The sequence below is a fragment of the Stegostoma tigrinum genome, chromosome 16, assembly GCF_030684315.1.
Source record: "Stegostoma tigrinum isolate sSteTig4 chromosome 16, sSteTig4.hap1, whole genome shotgun sequence".
Lineage (NCBI taxonomy): Eukaryota > Metazoa > Chordata > Chondrichthyes > Orectolobiformes > Stegostomatidae > Stegostoma > Stegostoma tigrinum.
The window spans coordinates 30,469,943-30,496,690 of record NC_081369.1 but is presented as its reverse complement, the minus strand read 5'-3'; the positions used below and the strand labels follow the sequence as shown (position 1 = coordinate 30,496,690).

General features: G+C 40.0%; 1 protein-coding gene across 1 annotated transcript; it reads right to left on the bottom strand.

Moving 5' to 3' along the window:
- Positions 1 to 221: 221 nt before the first annotated feature.
- Positions 222 to 26,748, bottom strand: dnaja2a (DnaJ heat shock protein family (Hsp40) member A2a). Its single transcript, XM_048546576.1, has 9 exons — positions 26,605 to 26,748; positions 19,992 to 20,051; positions 18,044 to 18,267; positions 17,882 to 17,962; positions 15,806 to 15,939; positions 12,270 to 12,466; positions 2,964 to 3,108; positions 1,751 to 1,878; positions 222 to 1,529 (listed from the first exon to the last, which is right to left on the bottom strand). Exons 1-9 carry the CDS (start codon positions 26,680 to 26,682, stop codon positions 1,338 to 1,340), a joined length of 1,239 nt encoding a protein of 412 aa, XP_048402533.1. The 5' UTR covers positions 26,683 to 26,748; the 3' UTR covers positions 222 to 1,337.

The following is a 26,748-nucleotide window of genomic DNA, read 5'->3' as shown; positions in this document are numbered from 1 at the left end:
ATGTTTCAATGACTTGGCATTCTTTGCTTTCAATGTCTGAAGCCATGGGATCTTAATACACGCAAATTGTTAGTATGCACTAATACATACGTAAAACACCAGTGATTTACTTTAAAATGTAATTTTCCCATCAACAGCTCACCAATTAAAAAGGTCAGGCAAGTAGCATGTTGATTCAAACCAAATTCACAGCCATTGCCCAATGATTCCATAAAAATAAGTGTCTGTCCATACTTTTAATTGATTCATTACTGAACAATCGATTGCATCCACAATGACCACCACTGCAAATGTCAATCTATTCAAATTTCATACAGGGAGCATTGCCATACATTTAGCAGATTGCACATCATTTTCAGCAAATGGCTGTTACACATGTCACAGGTAAACAAAAGTCAGCCCCAAAATTCTTAAAACAGCCAAATATTTAACAGTGCATACAAATGATTCCAATTTTTTCAAAACTTTTAATTTGAACAAACATTTTAACAGATGACTCAATTTTGGACTTCAGAAATAACTACTTACAGTTTGAGCATGAAAAAAACATTTTAAATCATCGTCACAACATAGAATGGTCCAAAGGCTTTGCCAAAATTTAAGGCAATGGGAGAGATGGAGGAAAAGCAAGAAAAAAAAACTGCCCAAACTTTACAAAACAAAGAACTGAGCCTCCTTCCAAGCATGAATTCCGAATAAAAAAAATTGCCGTTGCAATTTGAATTTATTACTTAACAACCACAGAACTTTGAGGGTTCTAGAAAAGAACCGCATAACCACATTCTGTTACTTTGCTTTAAACTTTTTTTTTATTGAAGCTCTAGAAAACTTATAGATGCAGCTTCACATGGGTTGACATGCAGCTGTTGAGATATGCACACCACTAAATTCTTTATTTCTACGTATGTTAGCAGCTCATGTGATTTCAGCCCATACATCAAGTGTACACAAATAAGGGCCACACAACATCAGGAAAACATTTGTTTTTTTTGAAGTGGTGGTAGAAGGAAAGCAAAGAATTTACAGAAACTTTTCTTTAAAAAAGCAGAAATACAAGGACAGACGAAATTTGAGATACCAGTTTAATTCTCACCAGCTGCTCCCCTGCATAGGTCTCAAAGAATTGAGCACCTCACACTGTGCCATGGTTAGTTTACTTTAAATTATACATTCGGTAAATATAATTAAAAGTTACATATACAGCAAAGAGATGTCCATCAGAGTTCCTCTGGATTAAGTTGTGACATAAAGTCCAGTTTGGCTCTTAACAAAACCAGATGAAATCTGAAAATATCCAAAACTGAACAGAACATAGTTTGCAAGTGTTTTACCGAAGTTTACTGATGGGCACACTGTACACCAGGGCCAGTGTGGTGGCCACCTTCATCATCAGAGCTATCATTGTATGCTTCCCGTCGGTGTCCTCCTGCAGAGCCACGGGTGTTATCAAACTCTTGCAGATCAACTTCCTCAATGTCACCAATCACATCGGGAACATCAGGCCGGGCTGGGAGCAAATCTTCTAGTTCCTAAAGATAACACAAGTATTAACTTTGCACATGCATTTTTGTAACAAAATGTTAGAAGGATGGAGATTAAAAAATATTTTGAATCTTCCTGGTTTACAGAGGCAGGTTAGATGCTGCAGCATTACACCTTTCCAGCCTGAAATAACAAATTATAAGAGCGGGTGACTGACAGAAAGGCACCCAGCAAGCAAGAAAGAGGAGAAGTTGAATTTTCCACTCACAGCTATTTTTTCAGGGCTTATCCAATTATTTTCAGGGAACTGAACATCAAACTTGATATATAAGTTGCCTTTTTCAAATGGATTACGATATTGTGGCATTCCTTCACCTTTAACAACACGAACACAACCTAATGGAAAATATAAAATATAAATATCAAAAAGGTGCTTTGGTAATAAAATGCATTCCAAACTATAATGACAACCAGATATTTTCATGGTCACCATTACTAGTGAGTATTTCATATTGGATATTCTTATCACTGCTTGATTCTGAATTCTTCAACTGTTATGATGTCTGAATACATTTTTCCAGATTATTACTCTGGTATTTTAACCGTGATACAAGCATACCCCCTCAAGTTTCAGGCGCAAAACCTGTTTAGGACAGTGAATTGAGAGGAGGATATAGGGAACCTTCAGTTTATTTGGATGAGTTGAGTGTGAGGGCAAGCATGGCAGATAAATGTGAAGGTGTCCACTTTGGTAGCAAAACAGGGAGGCAGTGAAGGCAGCAAGTGCTATGTTGACCCTCATAACAAGTGGATTTGAGCACAAGAGCAGGGATGTCTTGCTGCAATTGAACAGGTCTTTTGTGAGACCACCCCCAGGAGCAGTGTGCTGTTCTAGTCTATTTATTTGATGAAGGATGTTCTGGCTGTGAAGGGAGTACAATCAAGGTTTACTAGATTGATTCCTGGGATGGCGAGATTGAGTGACTCAGTTAGGCCTTTATTCAGAGGAGTTACGGAGGAAAAGTTGGGCAGAATCTTAGAAACCTGTAAAATTCCAACAGGACTAAATAGGGTAAACCCAGGATGTTCCTGATGACGAGGGAGTCCAGAACTAGGGATCACAGTTTGAGGGCATAGAGCAGGCCATTTAAGACTGAGATGAGGAAAGATTTTTTCAGAGTGGTGTGCTTGGGGAGTTCTCTGCAATCAAAAATGGTTGAGCCTAAACATTGCATGCTTTCCAAAAAGGAGTTACATACAATTCTTAAGGCAAATGGGATCAAAGGGTACAGGGAGAAAACAGAAAAGGGGACTGAGTCGGATGAGCAGCCATCATATTGGTGGAATAGACTGGAAGGACTGAATGGTCCATTCCTGCTCCTGTTTTTCATTCCATTTATATTGGAAAATTCTGTATATTACAATACAATTTTTGAAAGGTAGATCTGAGAATAAAATAGTTCTACATTCTTATCTATTACCTGGTTCAATAACTTTTCCCGGAGGATACTTTACAACAATCTGCCGCCCATCCAAATGTTGGAATGTGAATTGAAAGCCACAGAGTGCCTCAACAAGGCCAATTTTGTGGGTCATGTGCAAATCATTTCCCTCTCTTTGAAACACCTAGGAATTAAAGCAAAATGATATGTCTTATGAACTAAGTGCAACCATACATTTTAAAAGAACATAAAACACAAGTAATTAGACCAAGCATCACATGCATCATGACAGGGCACTTCGAGGTTGCTCTGGGTAATATTCCTAAAATATCAAGAAAAATAAGAAGTCTCTTAAAAAAGCTTCCATTAGTTTCAAAGAACAGGAATATTAAGTTGCTATTTGAAAGAGATATATGTGCAATATCACATGTAAGCACTTAGCATCGAGGCCTAATTTTTCATTTAGCAACTGAAGTTTGTCCATTCACAATTCACAACTGTGTATTTTAGATGCAACGTATCCAGCTGACTGACCACTGACTCCCACTGCATGTAAAAACAGAAGATACTAGAAATATTCAGCAAGTCTTGGCAACATTTATGAAGAGGAACAATTATGCTTCAGGCTGACGGCTTTTTACATTACTAGTATTTTCCATTGTATTTCAGATCCCCAACATGCAGTTATTTGCTTCAATACCAACAGACTATAGATTAGCACTGGTCTTTATTTCATTTCATGTGCATTTTACTAAAGCCTTTCATTTGAGCTGCTCAGGAAAGATTTCGACCAAATCGAATATGTAATCCATTTAGGAGATCCAAGGCAAATTCTTTGGCAGTTTGTGGGAAAACACATTTCATGTGGTCAGAAAGGTTGGTCCAACAAAGGATCCACACTAGAGTTTTCTCTCTCAATAGATGCAGTCTGAGCGTGTCCTGTACCTGTAGTTTTTGCTTTGTACTTCAACACTTTTACATTTCAACACTCTTGCACAGACCATCCCAGAGATGGCTGACGTAGCCTGGAGAACAAGCTCTGTTGGTGCTAGTTATTAGCTACCTTGCATATTATGGTTATGCCTTTTAGAGATCTTGGGAAGATCAGTAAACTTAGGAATTTCAGTAGCAGGGGTATGAACTCCCAACAGCCACCTTGTAAAACAGAGCAAGGTAATGCAAAGATTTTTTTAAAAGTTTCCTTGATTTTTGAAATTTGGACTAAAATGGGAAAAGAACAATGTTGTAAACCAAGAAAACTGTGGAAGGAGATGTTGCAGTTTAAAAACAAGTAACATTAATTCATTATGAGATGTATTTGCACTGCTGTTTTCTTCAATGGGAAAAGATATTAAAGACTCGGCTTTGCTCAGAGTGTCTGTTGAGTGGTATTTCAATCAGGAGTTGTTGTGGGGGTCTGGACTTATCAGTAAGAAAACTGATTGGCAGGTCGACAACCAATGGGAACAAAATGGGGCAAACAGCCTCCAGACCCAAAAAAACAATAGCATCTCTCCCCTTGCAGACAAGTAACAACTTGGAAGACAGCTACCTGCTGTCTCTAAACACTGACTAGAGATACTGAACAATTAGTGAGCCAATTACTGATGTTCGTCAAAAAGAACTGAAAACATCTGGAAAAACAAATGGAGATCAGAAAGGCTAAGCAATTAAAGGATATCCGAGTCCTGTGGACTGGTACAAATTTTTTGACCTATAACATCATTTTTGTTTGTTGATTTCTGCTTGCACATATGTTGACGTTTAAGAGGTACAGAGTTACAAGTTGTTAATTCAAATTTTGAACGCATGTGGTTAGACCTGATTTCATTTCAATAGTTTTGTGTCAAGTACAGAAAGTTGGCCAGTGCTTCCTGTTAACCAGAGTACTTCAGACAGAAAAATTAAAGAGCCTGAAAAATTTTAATTAAATCTTTAACTTGACGAACCCACTAGGTACACTTTCTGAAATGCTTCATAACACTAATCAAGGTCAGGATACTCTCAGGACTGAGATATTTTAATGTTTTGCACTCCATTTTCTACAATTTACAGTATGTTTTCACTGCAAAAACTAACCCCTATAAGACACATGTATAAAGAACTTTGGCATCTTATCCATAGTTAGCAGTTTGCCAGTTTATAAAATTGATATTACATAGATATTAAAAGAAACATTTACCAACAGAACCCTCTGAACATAAATATATCAATCATGTACCTTGATATGATGTAACACTGGATCATCTCCACAAAGTGGCAACTCCATTTCCTTTTGAAGTCTATTGCATATGACAATGATGATAATTTAGCAGTATATCATTTAAATCTATTACTTTCAATATAGTCTGGTCAACAGTGGTCCAAACCCTGAAAATTGCACACCCATGAAAGTTAATTCTTTCCATTTGCCAAAATACTTTCTGCAATGGTTGATGTTTTATGGTAAAATGGTTTTGTGGCTGTCATACCTACTCTCATTTCTATTCGAATGGTAAAATTGCCCAAAAGAATAGCTAAAGTAAAAACTGAAAATTGATCAAAATGTTTCAGCAGTCACTTTCAATTTTCTAGAATAAAGTGAACAGCAGTGTTGTCACAGATTAGTACACATCACAAACACTGGAAATTTTGTGCAAGTATGAATTCCGAGTGGAGCTACTCAGCTAGCTTTTTGGGTCCAGCACTTCTTGTGGTTTGCGATACAAGCAGCCGTTGAATGTAATATACTTATAACACAAAACAGATTAAGCTATTAGTTGAGACAAGAACTTTAAAAACAAGAATCTCAAGGAGGCAGAAGGGCAGACCATGAAAGAGGCTTGAATATCGGTGGTAAAATGTATTTGTGACCTCATTTTGTTTTTAAATTTAAACAGTGTTACTACAAGACATTTTCCCCCTTCAGGTTTTCAGCAATGGGAAAGTTGATCAAATTAGTTGAATAAATTGAAGCACTCAGTCCTGTCAAATGCAAACCTTGTGCCATCTGGGAATTCCACAATCCTTGTGTAACAGATAACATATATACAAGAAATGTCAGAGGACAGGAAAGAGGAGGTCTCTAAGCAGCTGTAAGACTTCGAAAAGGGATAGATTAAATGTTTTGTGGTGCAATAGCAGGTCCCTGTCTCCGGGCCAGATGTCCAGGTTCAGGTCCCACCTGTTCCAAATGTGTGTAATAACATTTTTGAACAGGTAGATGAAAAATTATCTAAAACACCCAATATCTTGGTCTATGTTTGTGTCAACGACACCTATAGAAAGAAGAATGACATCCTGCAGACTCAAAGGAGCTGGGAAGGAAATTGAAAAGCAAGAATTCAGGAGTTGATCAGTCCCAGTGTCTTCCATTACTGAGCACAGAAACAGGATAACTGAGCAATGCTGAGAGTCAGTGCAGAAGAGAAAAACTTCAGATTCCTGGTGTATTAGGACCAAAAGCTTGCATCTCAATAGGATGGTGAGGCTTGTTAAAGGGATGGGGAGCATTTAAATTAATTGCACCCAAGATGATGCCGTAAGTAGCTTTTCACCAAGTAAACTTTTCATTGTACTCATGTAAGCATGTGACAATAAACCCAATGCAATTATTTCAACTGACATGACGATAGGAAGCACAGCATGAGCATTCAGAAGCAAGAAAAGTGAAGCAGAACTGGAAGGCAGAAAATTACTTGAAGAACATAATGGTTAGCTGGATTGGCAATGCTAAATTGCCATAATGTCCAGGAATCTGTAGGTTAGGTGGGCTAGCCATGGGAAATGCAAGGTTACAGCGGTAGGGCAAGGGGATGAGTCTGGGTGGGATGCTCTTCAGAAAGTCAGTATTGACTTATTGGGCCAAATGACCTGTTTCCATACTGTAGGGATTCTATGAGTGCTCTACAAAAGTTGAGAAAACAAGGTTAGAAAATAAGCATTTATCAACTTGTTTGTCCAATCATTACTGAGTTTAATGCAGTGTGTTACAGATACACATCAAATAAATCTTAACTATTACTATAATAGTGTCACCATGTGGGCAAACTGTTAAGTGCAAATAAACTGAAATTAGTGTAAGGTATTGAGGGGGCAAACCACTTCAAATACATTCAGGAAAGCCATCCTACATACTGGCTAAAAGGGCTATTAAAGACAGTTCTACACTAAATTTTGGGGAATTAAACCAAATACGTTGAATCAGTATCTTTGGAGGAAGCCTGTAAACAAAGTATAGGGGTGAATTTACAATGGAAATAAAAGTAAAGATGACATGAAAATATATCAAGTAAATTCAAGGAGTACCAAACCATGTCCTAAAGATCAAGACAGAGACTGGATGATGAGAAACATAATAAAGTGTGGGGCTGGATGAACACAGCGGGCCAAGCAGCATCTTAGGAGCACAAAAGCTGATGTTTTGGGCCTAGATCCTTCATCAGAAAAGGGGGATGGGGAGAGGATTCTGAAATAAATAGGGAGGCGGACTGAAGTTGGATAGAGGAGAAGATAGGTGCAGAGGAGAGTATGGGTGGGGAGGGGATAGGTCAGTCCGGGGAGGACGGACAGGTCAAGGGGGTGGGATGAGGTTAGTAGGTAGGAAATGGGGGTCCGGCTTGAGGTGGGAGGAGGGGATAGGTGAGAGGAAGAACAGGTTAGGCAGGCGGGGATGAGCGGGGCTGGTTTTGGGATGCGGTGGGGGGAGGGGAGATTTTGAAGTTGGTGAAATCCACATTGATACCATCGGGCTGCAGGGTTTAATAAGCGGAATATGAGTTGCTGTTCCTGCAACTTACGGGTGGCATCATTATGGCACCGCAGGAGGCCCAGGATGGACATGTCATCTAAGGAACGGGAGGGGGAGTTGAAATGGTTCGCGACTGGGAGGTGCAGTTGTTTATTGCAAACCGAGCGTAGGTGTTCCGCGAAGCGGTCCCCAAGCCTCAGCTTGGTTTCCCCTACGTAGAGAAAGCCACACCGGGTACAGCGGATGCAGTATACCACATTGGCGGACGTGCAGGTGAACATCTGCTTGATGTGGAAAATCATCTTGGGGCCTGAGATGGGGGTGAGGGAGGTGGTGTTGGGACAGGTGTAGCACTTCCCACAGTTGCAGGGGTAAGCGCTGGGTGTGGTGGGGCTGGAGGGGAGCGTAGCACAGACAAGGGAGTCACGGAGAGAGTGGTCCTTCCGGAAAGCAGGCAAAGGGGTGGGGGTGTGTGTGTGTGTGTGTGGGATGTCTTTGGTGGTGTGGTCAATTGTAGATGGCAGAAGTAGTGTCGGAGGATGATGCGTTGTATCCGGAGATTGGTGGGGTGGTAATGTGAGGAATAGGGGGATTTTCGTTTGGCAGTTATTGCGAGGGCAGGGTATGAGGGATGAGGTGCAGTAAATGCGGTCAAGGGTGTTTCGGCCCTTGAAGAACGAGGACATCTGGGATGTGCGGGACTGGAATGCCTCATCCTGGGAGCAGATGCGGAGGTGAAGGAACAGGCATACTGGATGGAATTTTTGCAGGAAGGTGGGTGGGAGGTGTATTCTAGGTAGCTGTGGGAGTCAGTGGGCTTGAAATGGATATCAGTTTGTGGGTGGTAGGCCTGAGATGGAGACAGAAAGGTCCAGGAAGGTAAGGGATGTGTTGGAGATGGCCCAGGTGAACTTGAGGTTGGGGTGGAAGGTGTTGGTGAAATGGATGAACTGTTCAAGCTCCTCTTGGGAGCATGAGGCAGCGCTGATACAGTCAATGTAACAGAGGAAGAGGTGGGGTTTTTGGCCAGCGAAAGAGGGACTGTTCCACATAACCTACCAAGGGGCAGGCATAGCTTGGGCCCATGCAGGTGCCCACGGCCACCTCCCTAGTCTGTAGGAAGTGGATGGAATCGAAAGAAGTTGTTGAGGGTGAGAACAAGTTCGGCTAGGCGGATGAAGGTGTCAGTGGAGGGGGATTGGTCGGGTCTGCGGGACAGGAAGAAGCACAGGGCCTTAAGGCCATCTGCATGGGGAATGCAGGTGTATAGGGACTGGACATCCATGGTGAAAATGAGGTGTTGGGGACTGGGGAATGGGAAGTTCTGGAGGTGGTAGAGGGCATGGGTGGACGTAGGTAGGGCGTTCCTGGGCCGAAGGGGAGAAAATGGAGTCCAGATAGGTGGAGATGAGTTCGGTGGGGCAGGAGCAGGCGGAGACAATAGGTCGACCAGGGCAGGCGGGTTTATGGATTTTAGGAAGGAGATAGAAGCGGGCCATGCAGGGTTGGGGAACAATGAGGTTGGAGGCTGTTGAGTTCATGGATGGTTTGGGAGATGATTGTTTGGTGCTCGGGGGTGGGGTCACGATCAAGGAGGCAGTAGGAGTTGGTGTCAGAAAGTTAGTGTCTGGCCTCAGCAATGTAAAGGTCAGTGCACCATTTATCTCTGATGACGAGAGACAGCTGGGCCAAAGGGACTGAAAAACAGCAACCTGCATGCGGAGGGAAAAGATGTGGGTATAATGGTAGTTGAGGACAATTCTGAGATATTGAATGGGGTAAACATAAAATAAATATTAAGGATTCAGCATTTTGGAAGCGGGTAAATTACTTGAGCACCTGCAATGCATTGATGTGAATAAGAAATGAGACATCAGTAAAAACTATACAATCCTCTAAGAAAGGATATCTGTAACAGTATTTTACAATTTCCCCCCCAGTTATAGGCATGGTACCGGAGGGTTGGAAGGCTAACATTGTATTTTAGCTTAAATGGAGGACAGGGTGGACAAAGTAATCATATACCCTTCCGAGAAGGTGGAAAAATTTATTTCAAACAATTCAGTGGGACAGTGTCAATTATCATTTAGAAAGGCAGAGATTAATCAAGTCCATTCTGCATAGACTTGTTCGGGCAAGATCTGATTAACTCAACTGAATATTATGAGATATTACAGGTGTTCAAAGGGAGGATGAAGTCTGCATTGAAACTTGGTTCAGCGCAGGAAGCAAAAGGATTTTGAGAGTGAAAGGCTATTACCGAAGAGGTACAAAGGGTTCAGTACTAAGTCAAGTCCTAGTTGTAGTACATGTCAATGATTCAGAATTAAATGGAGAGATAACAGTTAAGAAATTTGCAGATAAGCAATAATTGGCTCGCATAGGACCGAATTATAAGTAAGGAGGCTGTAAACTGCATGGAGATATCAACGGCCAGCTGGGTAGAAAAAAAAACTGGCAAGACAGCAAACTGTGAAAGGAATGATAAAATGTGAGGGTGGATGAACACAGCAGGCCCAGCAGCATCTCAGGAGCACAAAAGCTGACGTTTCGGGCCTAGGCCCTTCATCAGGTCTAGGCCCGAAATGCCAGCTTTTGTGCTCCTGAGATGCTGCTGGGCCTGCTGTGTTCATCCAGCCTCACATTTTATTATCTTGGATTCTCCAGCAACTGCAATTCCCATTATCACTGTGAAAGAAATGAGGTGGCTTTGGAGATCCATCAGATAAGTGGATAATGTCAAGGAAGCATACAGGTTACTTTTTTCAAATTAGCCAAGGCGTAGAACACAAGATCAAGGAGATGATTGCACAATTGTATAAAAATTAGTTAGGCTACATTTACAATACTGGCTATAATCCTGGTTACATATTACAGAAAGAATTTAATTGGTCTCAAAAGCATCCTCAGCACCCTGAATGCCTTACCACCTTCTGCACAAGGAAGATGGGTAACAAATACTTAAATAAGGCTTTATGCCAGCACTGCCAGGAATGGAGAACATTAGCCTTCAGGAAAGGTCAACTAAACTCGGGTTTTCTCCTCCCAAGCAGTGAGGGTGTATGGAGATTCGAAATGTTTCTAAAATTGTTCATGGACATGGACTCAGCATTTATTGCTCATTCTTGCCCAGCTAACATGGTGTCAAGCTGCTTCCAGGGTTTTGAGCCAGCAATAGTGAGGAAATAACAACGTTTCAAAGTCAGGATGGCAAAAAAAACTTGGAATTTAGATGGTATCAATTGGAAAGATCTATTTTTCCACTTATCACAAAGGTCACCATCACTGGATAGATTCAAATTTACTGAATAGAAGAATTAGAAGGAAGTTGGAAAATTTATTTCACCCAGACAGCTGTTGAGAATTTAATGCAGAATCTTTGAGTGTTAAAAAAAACTTGGGATATGCACTTAAACGCTGTAACACAAGCTCCAAAAAGTAGGAATAGGCCAGGTAACTAGTTCAGCTGACACAGGCAGAATCAGATTGTTTCTTTTAGTGCTGCAGGATCCCTACGTATCTCTAAGTTCCAATACTAATGTCACCTGCAAGATTTAATAAGCAACTCGAGGTTTTAAAAAAATTTAAAAGGCGGTTGATTGGTAACTGGAAGAGAAAATTGGACAAATCCGTCTGAATTTTAAAATTGACACGAGATTAATGTGTAAAGTGGAGCTAAATACATTTTTAATAGATACTGTGTGATGTGACTTTGTTCGCTGAGCTGGAAGGTTCGTTTTCAGACGTTTTGTCACCATTCTAGGTAACATCAGTGAGGCTCCGAAGTAGTGCTGGAGTTATGTCCCGCTTTCTATTTGTCTGGTTAGATTTCCTTGGGTTGGTGATGTCATTTCCTGCATTGGTGATGTCATTATGATAAATGACATCACCAACACAAGGAAACCTAACCAGACAAATAGAAAGCGGGACATAATACCAGCACTACTTCGGAGCCTCACTGATGTTACCTAGAATGGTGACGAAATGTCTGAAAACGAACCTTCCAGCTCAGCGAGCAAACTCACATCCAGAGCCTCAACCTGAGCTACAAATCTTCTCAAAACTCGCTAGATACCGTGTGAATTGAGAGATGCGAAGGGAAAATCCATTTTAGTCCACTGTCAAAATAAATTATCCTCTACGTCCTACTGTACAAGAACATCACAGACCAGTAATCAAGCCTACATTTCAGAACTGCAACAGTATGAGGAAACATCAAACTTGAAGTATATAGAGAACATTGCATATCTTAAAAAGCAGGTCGCTTTAGGTACTTCAACTTAGTTGCCTAATATACTGCTGAAAGCTTGAAAATAATTTGGAGACTTCTTCCCTTTGTTTCAGGTTTAAAAATGCCACTTCTTCCAACTCAAATGCTTGCATTATGAAATCAGGCCAGCTTTCTCTTATGGCTGTTTCCACAATAAAATCTACTACAAATGAACAAACACCCACCAGGAAATACTGAAGTGTACTAAGCATCACGACTCATGGAATGTATTTTCACCCTACTTTAGGCTAATTCAGCTAAACCCCCACAAGGCCTCACCAATACTTGAAACTGGAAATATATTATGAAAAGCTAAGGTCACATTTATCAATCTGCAGTTAGATACCTCATGATCCTTCTCCTGTAGTACAAGGATAATATCACCAGGTTCCACACCAGGAGACTGGTCTGCTTCTCCACTGAATGTAATACGCTGTCCATGCTTCATGCCTTTATCTATGTGAACTTCTAGAATCTTCACTTCTTTTACAACCTTCTTTCCTTCACATTTCTTGCATCGATCTTTTTCATTAATAACTTCACCTGTAATATTCAAATAGAAGGCTTGAGTTCAAAGGGTTCAACTGAGTACTTCCACCATGCAGCTTTTATTCAGTCATGTTTTAGGGATATTATAAAGATTAGATCTAAAAATAGGGCAATCTAAGTTGTGCTTCTTGTGCATGCACACAATAGAACTAAAAGCAGTTTTGAAAGCTGTATCACATACATATTTAGATTAAAAGCTTAGTAGATTCTAGCAACTTTTGGTATTTCATGTTTAATTCTTTACAAACAGACATGACAACATAAATTTAATACAAAGAATAGAAACTATCAGGCACTTCAAGTCACTCTTGGTGACTATTTCTGATAAACATAACTGTAGCTCTAAATCTTTAATCACACATTTCAGTTAAATCTCACATTAAAACCAATTTCTTCCTTGAACTAAATTTCCAACACTGATTCATACAGAGAAACATGCACTGAATACAGTCATTATAACATGCAACTCAATGAAGCCTGTGTAGAAACATACAATTTTTCTCTCATGTTGCAAGGGAGAGATAGAGTTAATTTTGGAATTATGACAGACAGCAGTAGGGATATGACAGGGTGGCGTGGGGACAGGAGAGGAGTGAGATCTCAATGTTCATTTTGCAAGAAAAGCTCAGTAATGACCCAAGGTCTGAGCTGTCAAAGTGAGCTTGAAGCAGGCTTGGAAGAGCTAATACAAACGAAGAACTGACTTGACACCAACCTTGCACATCTACAAACTCGACTAAACATAGTGTTAGGTGAAGTGTCCATACAGAACACTTTGGTCATCAAAGTCATTCTGCACATTGAAGACATCCCTACCATTTTGTGCAAACACCATGCAGAGCAGAATAGTGATCAGATCAGATCAACAGCTCAAATTGACTATACACAGTGCTGTGGAACATCAACAGAACAGTACTTCCACAACCTGTCAATCTCCTAAACTGATATATACCGTCATGCTACCATTCTTATCAAGACAATATGCTAATTTTCATTCATTGAAACCCTCGAGTAACCTGCCAGGAGCAATGCTAATTCCATCTACAACTGAGGTGCCAGATTGGTGAATTTCCAACACAGTAAACATGCTTTATAAAGAACTAAGCAACCACACACCAACTATTCAAAGTTTTACAGTCTGGCGCATCCAGTCATGAAAGGGGGCTGACAATAAAACAGGTAACATGAGAAGAAAGCTCCATGATCATCCCCATTCTCGAAGGCAGCATTACCCAGCATGAATACAAAACTTAAAGCATTCGCATGACCTTCAGAAGTACCAAATCAATTCACGCTGTGTTAAAGAAAAGTCACTGCATATAGTAGTGACTATTGGCCCTGACAAAATTTAAAGTTCAGTTTGAGATTTACGCTCCTGAACGTGCTAGTGACTAGCCATCAATGCCTTGTGATTGAGTACAACATTAAGGAGGCAGGTAAACTGAAATTGACAGTGCGCATTTAACATTATCAAATCAACAACTGCATTTTAGAAAAGTATAAGGAAATGGAAGTTTGATAGAAAACCATAAGGAACTATTACGCCACAAGTCCAAAGCTTTGTCAAATAAGTTGCTTTTAAGGAATACCTTAAGAGGGGAGACACATAAATAACCCAAGACTTAGGAAGATAATTTCAAAGCATTTGAAAGCATTCCAAGCCACCAAAGGATGAGCAATTAAAATTGAAAATGTTCCATGATCCCTCCATGTTTCCCCAAAAGCACCTATCAAACAACTTTTACCTAGATAGTTAAGGATTATCAGGCATGAGACCACAAGTCTCAATATTTTGCCTTGGAACTAAAGAACCATTTTTCAATATCATTGGCTGCAAATCCTGGGTTCAAGGCAGATAGTGAGGAACTGCTATGTTCCAATAAATGACAAAAGTATGGAAGTACTTTACAGGCATCATTCCATATTAAATACAACATGTTTTTGAAAGTATTGGATATGGAAAAACCTGGTCACGTATAACAATAAAATTTCCCATGGGCGAGACCCAGTAAGGAGTTAATCTTATTACAGAGAGTGCTGATCACATTCCTAAAGGACAAAGTCAGAGTGGAAGAACCAGACAAAGCATTAACCAAAACAAGTCCTCAACAGCAATCCAGGCGTAAAATATTAATGTGATTGAAACAGCTTGCGACAGTGGATGAGGGTTGCAGCTCTAGGGAGGTTCCCAGTGGTAGAGGTTTCCTTGCCACTGGAATATGATCAACTTTATGTCAAGTACCATATGTTTGATGTGCAACAGCACTTCCAGGTTAAAAGATGCTCACACAAGGCATCTAGCGCCTGCCAAATGAGTAGTCAGGGATTTGGCTCTAGGATCAGGCAGGCTCATTTGACACACAAGGACCCAGAGAACCCATGATCAGAGGTGCAGAATTTCCTAGATGGATAACTGTACTCGTTAACGAGTGGATGCCACCGATAAATGTATCAGCATCACTAAAGCTCACTGCACGTGGAGCCAGGATGTCTCTACTAAGAGACCCATCGTATCCGAACATGAAGAGGTGACCAACAGAGGAGAGGGCCATTCTGTAGGACGGGCACAGGAAATGAATCCATTATCCGTACAATACAACTGGTAAATCAAAATCTAGCAGCTGAAAAGGAAGGATTAAAAACAGACGTACAACGGCTTAAGGCAGAAGAACCCACAGACAGAGGGAAAGAAGAAGGACGACTGCTCAAGAAGTGCATCTAAAGTGGAGACTACAAGAGTAATACACCTGCACCAGGCATGATCAACCTGGAGGACAGACATATAGACACAGAAGGAGCGTTTGGTTTGTGCTATCATGAAATTGTGCTTTTAATGTCATAAAGCATCATGATGCTCAAAACATCATTTGGGTCTCAGGGCCGTTACTCGATATCACAAACTCCAGGACATGCATCTGAACAATGATGGAATGCTTCAATAATGCAGTTAAATGGTTGAAGGGGTCATGGCTTCTGTCTAGGGCAAACACAGTTCAGATCTTTAAAACATGCAGTGTTAAGGCTAGAAATGGTTGTTAAAATTCTCAGCCTTCAACTTCCTCATTAATATTGGGAACAAAATTAAGCAATTTAGCCAATTTGTTGTTCAATCATTGGGTTATCAGTGAAGTCCAAGTCCAGAAGAGATTAAACACAAATGAATCAATAAATGTAAGTTTGTCATATTCGCATCATCCTATGCAAATCGGATTACAAATCCAGGTTTCTTGCTGACACACTGGTGTAGCCCTCAACTCAAAATTCCATTTGTTATACTAAAACGGCAAGCTTACACCCCAATTACAACGTATATGCAAACGAAAATTTACTCACCCTCTCCGTTACAATCAGAACACACAGACTGCATCTGTTGAACCATTCCTGGTGCCAACTGCCTAATCATAATCCTTACACCTCGTCCCCTGCAAGCACTGCACTTCTGAACAGCTCCTGCCTTTCCACCCTGGCTGCATTTAAAAATAAACAATTAACGTTACAACAAATGATTGCATGTAAACAGACGATGAGAAAAACAGCTGAGGTGAATAAGGGCTCCAGTATTAACTGACAGGTAGTCAAATCAATGCTACTATTTCAAGAACCAGTTTGTTAAATGAAACAGACTTGAGTTTAGGAATCTTGTCTTCCCAGTTAAAAGTTGATCACAAGAGACGGATATTATAATAAAGGCTATACACATTCAGGAGTCATGTCAGAAGAGTCAAGAAAATGGGTGAACCAAGGCAGCATGCAAGCAAATAATGAGTAATAGAACAGATGTATAATCAAGTGATTAGCAAAATGCAATCATTGCTCCAGTCTCAACAAATAAGCTCACCAAGCTACATATTTTTAACATGTCCTTATCACCAGAACTACTTCGGTTCTTCTGCAATGCTATCCATGGTTATTTGCTGCCATCATTCACAATGAATGGCCCCTTGTACCAGATTGAGGGAGAGGTGGAATATACGGCATAGACTGAGAGTTGGCTAATGGATAGAAAAGAGGAGAAATAAACATATAATTTTCAGGCTGGCAGGCTGTGATCAGCGTGCCCCACATGGATCAGTACCTGGAGCTAATCTGCTCAAACTCTATCAATGAATTACATGTGGGGATTAAATGTAACACTGGTATAGAGGCCAAGTGAGCAGCAAAATATTGCAGAATGGAATACCATGTGGGCAACTGTGTGGTCATTTATCTTGGCAGGAAAAACAGAAACAATGTTTCTTAAAAGGAGAGAGGCTGGAAAGTGATGAATTTCAAAAGGACCTGGGTATCATTGTTCACAGGTCATTGAAAGTTAACATGCAGGTACAGTAAGCAATTAAGGCAAATGGTATGTTGGGTTTTATTACAGGAGGATTTGAGCACAAGAGTAAAGATGAGTTGTTGCAATAATATAGAATTATTGAGACCTCACTTGGGGTATGGTGTGCTGTTTGGTTTTCTTTCTTGGGTATCCTTACATTGCCATAGAGGGGCCGTCACGAAAGTCCACTAAAATAATTCCAGGGATGAGGGGTTGTGAGAAAATATTAGATAGACTGAACCTATATTCGCTAGACTTTAGGATACTGAGAGGTGTTCCCATTCAAATTTACAAAATTCTTTCAGAGCACGACAGACAGTGAAAGGATATTTCCCCTTGCTATTGAAGTAGAGGTCGAAAACTAGAGGCCTGTCTCAGAATAAAGTCTGAGAATAAGGCAGAATTTATTTACTCGGAAGGTAGTGATTCTTTGCCCCAGACAGGTGAAGAGGCTCAATCATTGAGCACACTAAAGACAGAGACAAATAGATTTCTGCGTATTAAAAAGCATCAAGGCATATGGAGAACGTGTAGGAAAAAGGTGCTGAAATAGATGATAAGTTTTAAGTTAAATGGCAGAGCAGGCTCTAGGATTTACTCCTGTTTCTTACAGAATACCAAAATACCTCAACAAAATTAATTGTCTTCAAGGGAGTAAAGAATACCTGGGAGATGGCAGGGGTTCTGCAGCAGGAAAATGCTTGCCATTCTAGGAATGGTCAAAAAACGTTTAATAGAATTGAGTTCAGCATCCTTTTCATTTTGTAGATAGAATAATAATGCTTAGCTGGTTAAAAACAGTTAATATGTAATTGATCAAGCTCTGCTTCGATTTGATACTAGATGCAAAATGCAACATGTGCCAAGAATCTGTACCATTGCATATGGTACCAGTTGAATACCACAGCTTTTTCTTGTCCAGCCTCTAGCACCAATAGCAGTCTTTGCAGTTAAGAAGGACAGCTTTACAAATGAGTTTTCAATACCTTGATTTAGTGGGCAGTCAATTGGGAAACAAATATTAGGGAAAGAAAATCAAACAAGCATTTAATGGTTTTAAAATTCACTCAAATTATTCAAGCTCAACTTACCCATTACATGCACTACACAGCACATTTTTGCTTAGTTGTAGCTTAGTTGTCTTTGCATTATACAAGTCTTCTAACGAGACCCTGTTGAATTTGGAAAACAAAATATTAGGAAGGCAATTCTTGTGGCAAAATAAAGCTTTCTAAATGAGAAAAATAACTTACTTAAGAGGATGCACCATATCTTCTCCTCGTCGTCTACTGTTGCGGTTTCTGCTCTGACCACCCATGAATCCAAAAAGACCCCCACCAAAGATATGTGAGAAGATATCATCCATCCCACTTCCAACACCACCACTTTCTCGTAAGCCTTGCTCGCCATATCGATCATAAAGTTCACGCTTCTCTGGATTTGATAAAACTTCATATGCAAAACTTATTTCTTTAAACTGCAGACAAAAGAATAGGTTTTAAGCATCGTCCAATTTCAATTATCAATCCAAAAACAAGCAATATTTTATGTACAAATGAGTATTAGAAGCCAAATTCACCAATTAAAATACTATTAACCATATATGCAACAAATCAGTATCTTTAACATGGAAACTCCACACACTGAGTATTCAACTTTACATGACACAGTTTTAAAGTGACTTTCCTCTCTGGAAATGATAATTAATTCATCCATGGTTTGGTCCAAAAATACACAATTTCTCACTGGGAAATATGTGGTTTTATTCTATATATATATATATAAATTCTGTCCAAGAAAGTGGTATAATAGAAGGGTATAAAGTGGTGGATAAAAATTCAAAACCAGAATCAAGATACAAAATCGTTGACAAAATTAGCATGATCTGACTAAAGTCTTATTGATTTACTAAACGTGTCGCAGTAGACTTGGAGACAGTCCCTTAAAAATATGGGTATTACAACAGCAGCATTTGACCTTCATGGATCTGGGGTCTGACATTTTTAACAATGTTACTAAAAACAATGGATTGCTTGTATCGATCTTAGAAGACTTTTTGTGAATCTTTTACTAAGAAAATACCCATCTTTACAGTCGACAGGTAAACTTCAAGACATTTCTCATTTTTTAACTTTAGGCTTAACGTGAAGGTAATTGGAATTGGACAGCAAAATAGATTCGTAATTCCAGATGGTCCTATAGTGTCAAGACTGTTTGTATTTTGAAGCCTATTATGTGCCCTCTACACATTCATATAATGAAAAAAAGTACTCCTGAGACATTGGTGAACAACCTATGAACTAAAGCCACAGCACCCCACCTCCAGTCTCTCAATAGGTCTCATTATTACACTTGAATAATGCCTTGATGGCAGTAGCAATGAAGTTATTTCTTGGAAAAACCTAACAGACATAATTTTAAAGATAGTAGGAACTGCTGATGCTAGAGAATCTGAGATAACAGTGTAGAGCTGGATGAACACAGCAGGCCAAGCAGCAGAGGAGCAGAAAAGCTGATGTTTCAGGTCGAGACCCTTCTTTAGAAAAATAATTCATCAAATATTCAATTTTTGAAGAAACAATACATCTCAAATAATTTTTAGAGTAAAAGTATTAATTTTTCCCAATCAGTTACCAATTCATAAATTAGCTGTATCATACAGCATAAAAATAGACTGGCTTAATCCATGACTCTGCAGAGTTAACCTTCACTCCAATGTCTTTTGGAATGGTAAATCTGCCACCCAACTTGAGGAAAATCCAACACGAGATTTTTATTCAAAATTTAATGACTCCTGCTGGAGGTACATATATGGAATACACTCCACAGTCCAACGTTCTACCATGGCTCATGCTGATGACAGAACCAAATTTCAGTATGGAGTTGTGACCTCATGATAGAAAGAAAAGGCTATGTTTAAAGGAAAAAATGTGCCTTCACTGTAGTTTCAATAGCAGCAGTGTGTCTACCATTTAAAATTTTCATGGCCTGAGTACATGAAATTGCATTTTCATAACAAGCAGGAGCTGGATTAGGATTTTGAAAGTAGTGCCTGAATACTCAAACTCAATCACGGGCAAGGTGCAAATCCAGACTTGTTGGTGATGCAGACTTTTCATTCAGAATCTCTCAGCTCAAGAATAGCACAATGTCAGATGCAAACAAATTTTAAAACTTGAAAATAAAATTGTTTATTTTTACCTTGTCTCCTGCATTTGGATTTTTATCTGGATGGTATTCCTTAGCCAATTTGCGGTATGCCTTAAAAATGAATACATTATAGGTCAAACAAATTCTCAATCAAGTTGGTCAGCATCATATTCCACATATTTAAAAGTATAATAAGGAAGGCGGAACTTCTTAATTCATAAATTGCAAAGTTTGTTCAATGAACCTAATTACAACTATCACAGATCCATGATTAAATCTAAGGTATAAAAGCACCAGATGATATTTCTAAAAAAAATTCCATGAACAATTGATTTAAGCAAGCAGGCAAAGACGACCAAGAGAGTTGGCTATTGTCTACACTGCAACAATATGCACAGGTAATTACAATTATACCAGGAACAAACTGATCTGAAAATAAGTATCTTGTATTGCTGAACATGATGGTATCATCTCCTCCATATAGTCCTCTCCACCTTTTATCTGTGGCTTTCGCTGAGACACTGCATTGTAATGACACCGGGCTTTTTGACCGAGAAGGCATGAAAACCATCTGTGTTGTCAAAGCAACATCCAACAGATGACTCGCACAACAAGGATTGCTGAATAAGGATGGGCTGTAATCTTTTTTGACTTTCTTGCTCAGGAGCAAACAACAATTTTAAAGATTCCACAGCTCTCTCAACTATGTACTAAATCAGTGATAATGGGAACTGCAGATGCTGGAGAATCTGAGATAACAACGTGTGGAGCTGAATGAACGCAGCAGGCCAAGCAGCATCTCAGGAGCACAAAAGCTGACGTTTCGGGCCTAGACCCTGCATCAGAAAAAAATGTTGTTATCTTGGTTATCTAAATAGTATATCAGTTCAGGTACTGAATCTCACTGGGGTCTATGTTTTTGTCTCATACTATGCACAGCTTCTTATAGTCCGAATAGTGAAAAGGACCTTGAAGCGGTGGACTCCCACTTTCCTGACCGCAGTTTAAATGTGGCCATAATCCAAGTGGAGTACAGAATGCAGTGATGCCAAAGTTACAGCCAATCACCTTAATGTATTCTGCTCTTAGATATAGGGAGCTCACCACTATCTTCTCTACAGCAGTTGAGCAATAATGGCCGAGCTAGCAAAGACCACGTGTCCCGAATGAATAACTTAAAAATTTCAGACAGCAAACAGGGAATTAGAAATTATGAATCTCTTCACTATTAAATTAAATTTTCATAGTGAAATAAAATTTGATTGATTGGATTAAATTGTCACTTAATTAATATTAATAAATTGCAAAAACATGTAATTACCCAAATTGAGAAATTCTACAAATATGCAATTACATTTTAACAGGAGTGTACAGCAAGCAACATTTTCAAAGGCTTTTGCTACAAGACCAAAAGCATTGCTTTTACCAATTCACTGATGTAGCTTAGGGACTAGAGAATACGCAATAGTGTATCTGCAAGAGCAACACAATCACTGACAGAAACTTCTGCATTTGTTTTGTTCTGCACATGTGCAGACTGCCTAAACTGCCAGCTTCAATGCAGCAAAGGCAAAGAATGCAAATTGCTTTGCCATTATCAGTGCAAAATCTGGACCAATAAGAACTTGAAATATATTAAATACGCACCTTTCAGTGATTGGTTGAATGAAAACAGTCACCTCAATCCCAGAACTGTCAAATGTGCATTAAAATATGAAATGTTGCATACCTATAGCACAAGTAAGTATGTGTACAACTATGCCTGCATTCTCGTGGTTATTGTTCACAATTCAATGCAGTGTGAACCATTCAATCTGAATACTTTACTGCAAAATCCCTAACTTAGTTAACGCAGAACTGTTAATCTTTCAGATCACTGACCTTCTATTGAAGTTGGATTTACTAGAGGAATTTTGACACAGTAAAAAAGGAGAAACTGTTTCCAGCAGTAGAACAGTCAGTAACCAGAGGATACATAATTAAAAGTAAGGCAAAAGAACCAAAGTCAAGATAAGGAAACCTGCCCTCCTGCCCCAGCTCGTTGTTTAAATCTGGAATGCACTGCCTGAAAGTCTTAACAAGGTACTAAATAGTCACTTTCAAAAGAATTAGATAAATTCTTAAGAAAATTGTGCCAGGGGAACAGAATTAATGTTCAGAACCATTCACAATTTCTCAAATAACGAAGCAGTCCTACTCTACACACAGTAAGGACAGCACAATATTCAGATGTGGGCCGATAAATTGCAAGTAACGCTCGTACACAAGTTCCAGGTCATAACCATTTCCAACGAAAAAAGAAACTATCACCCCACATCATTCAATGGAACTTCCAACATTTAACATTGCATTAACATTCAGAAGTTGAACAGTACCAGCTGCATAAATACTGTGGCCGCAAGAGCAGGTCAGAATTTGGAAACAATTAACTTACCTCCTAACACCCTGTTCCTGTCCACTAAGTCCCAAATGTGATTGAATATATTCAATTTGCCTGAATGACTGCATATTAACACTCAAGAAGGTTGACATCACAAGGTAAAAGCAGCCTGAATTTTTTTTTGGGGGGGTGTCAACATACCATCGAATATCTTCAACATTCATTCCCTCTACCACTGACGCAGTGGCAGCATTATATCAACTACGAACTCAAACAACTGATAAGCATATAATTATAGTTAGTAACACAATAGTTCTAAATAAGGTGCTGAAAACCAGATTACTTATCTGCCTGTGTGACAAACAATTCTATCAGAAGGGAAACTAATACAGTCTTCTCAACAACTATCTAAATCACAGAACAAATTCCATGAAGATGGTAAACAAGAATTAACTTTGTTCTCCATTACTGCAATGAGACAAGGATTTGTGCTAAGAAACACAACCTAGTATCTTTGCTGCTTCTACAAACCCACATTTGTCAGATGTATATTTGATTAACTGAAATATACAGCTTTCCTCTAAATACTGGACTGCAGCGGGTTCATTTTAAAACACCCTTAAAGGGTCTTATGGAAAATTACAGCATCAGACAGGCAATTTCACTATCATATCCTAGTCAGTCACAGCTTTCCAGATCGAATCCCATTTTTCTTGTGAATTTTTGATCTATTGTCCTTAGTGTTCAGGGATGTGCAGATTAGGTGAGTTATAAGGGAGATGGGTCTGGGTGGGTTGATATGAAGGTCAGTGTGGACTTTTTGGGCCGAAGAGACTGATTCCACACTGTAGAGATTTCATGATTATACTGCCATTTTACATTAGTTCACAATTTTCCCACTCTCTAGGTTTATTTAATCTCACCTGAGTTCTTTAATGACTACCTATCATAATCTAGTGTAAAACACGGATCAAGTACTATGCCTCACAGAACACCAATCCTTCTCTTCATTTATTGTATTTATTTTAAAAACCAAACTTCTACGAATGTTTTTACAATTCTTAAATCATTCATTTAGTTCCACTCTCTTAATACTATAAAGTCTCAGTATCTAACATTCTGAACAAATAACAAATAAGGGCAAACAGCAAATTTTAGTGACTGATGAACTATAAAAATGTAACAAACCACATTATGCATTTTGTAACAACTTGGTAAGAACAGGAGGCAGAGAGGCTGGAAAAAGGAAGCAACGTTGTTTGTTCATCTAAAGGCTTAGCTACCAATAATGGAGCGAAGGATAAGGAGTTAGAGATGGAAGATTGCTGGTAACTGTGGGATTAAAGAGACAGAAATCCACAAAGACAAAGTAAATTCAATGTAAGGATGAGAATTTTAAATTGGAGCCAACATAGGTCGCAAAGGACAGGAGCAATAGGTCAGCAGGGTTTACTTTAAGATAGGATAGATGAAGCAGTTTTGATTAATTTGACTTTAGTACATTAATGATAGGTCAGCCAAGACATGTCATCTTTACTCTAATGTGTAATTGACAAATACACAGATGAGGATTCAGATGAGTCTGATATTTGCTAGAACAAAAGGGTCCATTTGATAGATGAAGATGCACCTTTGCATAATAAAGTAAGGTTGTGAATCGCCTACGTGAAATAGGATATCCAGATTTAAAAAGCAGCACAGACAGTGTTCCTACACCCCAAGGACTGCCGCAGTTGAAGGAGGCAGTTCATCACCTTTCCAGGGCAATTAGGAATAGGTAAATAATCCTGGTCAAATGTCTAGCCAGCAACACCTACATTCAATAGAACAAATGTAAAATATCAAGGTACATGAAAATGCACACGGGAATGCTGATTTAAAAGGTTTCTCCCCCTCTACAATATAACAATGCCTAACTAGGTTGCACATGTTGTGGAAGGATGATCTTTCATTAAAATTTGCCTGAAGTAGGAAAGCCCACACAAGAAACCTGCAATTTTTTTGTTAACATTCTTAGAGTAGTTAACAAGATACAGAATAACATCTAAAGCCATGCAGAAACCTCCTGTACAAAACCCTTCAAGAATTGAAGCATGAGGCTTGAAAAGATTCTCTGCTAGGCCACTATGTTCCGCATACAAAGTAAACCAACATATCTTCTACATATCGCATGAATTTTCACAAGATTAATGTTTTGATTTTTTTAAAAAAGTATACACTGTCACATTATTTTATTCCATCCTCTCTTTTTAAAAATAGAGACAAACAATGAAATGCATTCACAAATATGTTGAACTAAATTTAAATGTACAGCATGCAAATCTCTCCTTTTGCTTTGTTTCAAACCCTTCCAGCGCTACAAGCTTTAGTATACCGTAACAGTCCCAGACTCCGGGGCTTTGCACAAAAACAAATTTTTACAAGATAACTGACAGCAATGCGACTTAATGGCCATGGAGACCACAAGAGCAGCTCCTTAGACTAGGCCAGTCAAAGTCTCAAAGTAGTAAGCAGTAGCTCTTGCCAAATCCCCACACCCGCCCACCAAAACAAAATTGAATAAATCGTTTCACAATTAATTTGACATTTCCATGAATTAGTTAGGTCAGCACAAGAGCAGCCTCAAATTTTCAGGGCAACATTCAGCTGTCATTACTTAAGGTAACAAACTGCCATGACCTAATGTTCAATTGCCCTTTTGTTACTTTGAAATATATAGCACAGTAGCTCAGCACTTAGTATGGCAGCCTTACAGCACCAGGGATCCAGGTTCAATTCTACCCTTGGGTGACTGTATGGAGTTTGCACATTCTCCCCATGTCTGTGGGGTTTCCTCCAGGGGCTCTGGTTTCACCCCACAGTTCAAAGATATGCAAACTAGGTAGATTGGCCATGCTAAATTGCCCATTAAGCCCAGGGGTGTGCAGGTGAAGTAGGTTAGCCATGCGATATGCAGGGTTACAGGTAGGGAGATCAGTCTGGGCGGGATGCTATTTGGAGGGTTGGCGTGGTCTTGATGGGCTAAATGGCTGACTTCCACAGTGTAGGGATTCCATGATTCTAAATACCAATTCTGCATAGGACACTAAATGATTAAAGGATGCCCAAGGTAGGTTTTTCTTTCTTTCAAGAGCAAGGTACGAAATATACTCAAAACATCTCAGTTCAGAACGCAAGAAAGCTAATACCTGCAATTCCACGTTTCCAAACGATATGGAGACAGATCCAAACTATAAGAACGGCGAATGCTGTATATCCGAAACAAAAACAAATTGCTGAAGAAAGTCGACAGGGTGAAGAAAAGCTCACTGGATCCCAAACTTTAACTCGCCATTCGCGCCACACATGCCGCTGGGCCTGAGTTTCTTCAGCAATTTCTGTTTTTGTCCCAGACAGATCAATATGCGCGTAGTTTCCTAAACTCCCTCAGCTAACAGTAACGAAAATTACCGATCATCGCTTGGAGCAATATTATGATGTCTTTCAAATCATTCAAGAACATAATGACATATTTACACAACAAACGAAAGTGCGACTTCAAATACTGGTCTGCTCGGTTTGATCCACTTTGTATCTATGATTCACCTCGCAGAAATACAACTTACTTGCACTTGAGCTCTCCGGTCGCGACGGAAGACATTAACCAGAGCCTTTCTAGATCACAGCCCGGCTAATTTTATCAGCAACATTTCAAACACTTCCGCCGTCACCATCACTTCCCTCCTGAAAGGCCTCACTAATGTCCCAGGCGCTGCGGTAGCGGTCAAAGATAGGCCCCCGGTCGGGGGGAATGGTGGTTGCAGTAACACAAAATGGTGTCGCGGTCAATGAAGCGCCACCGGGTGTTTCCGAATCCCAGGCGTGCTACTGCTCGGAAGGGGAGGGGAAACGCTAGCGGACGCCGGTGACAGCAGCGCCGGCAATACCAACACCCAGACCACCCCCCCGCCCCACCTCCTTCACGGCTCGCTGACCCAACCCCCCCAACCACCTCTCCAATCCCTCAAAAGGGCGGCAGGTGAGGCGGCCCCGCTCTGCTGATAGCAACCACACCGAAAACGGCCAGATCCTTGGTTCATTCCTGTTAAATTCGCTGAACTTCGGTTTCTCCCCCAACTCCACTTCGTCTACCCACAACACACCAACAATCCAGGCAGCGGCCTAGCCGGTCAGGCTTCAGGCTGTGCGCTGTTTCCTTAAAATTTTGCCGAAAGGCACTGGCTAAGGAGGAGAGTATTGTTTTCCATCTCGATTCGTGCGTGTCACCGGCGGGCCGTGACTCACCTTTTTGAGTTCGTTTTCCGTAGCTCCGGAGCTAACTCCGAGGATGTCGTAAAGCTTTGTGTCCACTACCGACGCCATCGTGACAGAGAGGGAGGAAGAAGCTCGAGCACCGGCCGCAAGCTGGCAGGCTCCGGAAGTGACGTC

Coding starts and splice junctions, on each gene's coding strand:
- dnaja2a (XM_048546576.1), bottom strand. CDS start 26,682: ATGGCGTCGGTAGTGGACACAAAGCTTTACGACATCCTCGGAGTTAGC. Junction 20,052..26,604: donor CGGAAAACGAACTCAAAAAG/GTGAGTCACGGC, acceptor TTCATTTTTAAG/GCATACCGCAAATTGGCTAA. Junction 1,879..2,963: donor GGGAAAAGTTATTGAACCAG/GTAATAGATAAG, acceptor ATTTTCCATTAG/GTTGTGTTCGTGTTGTTAAA.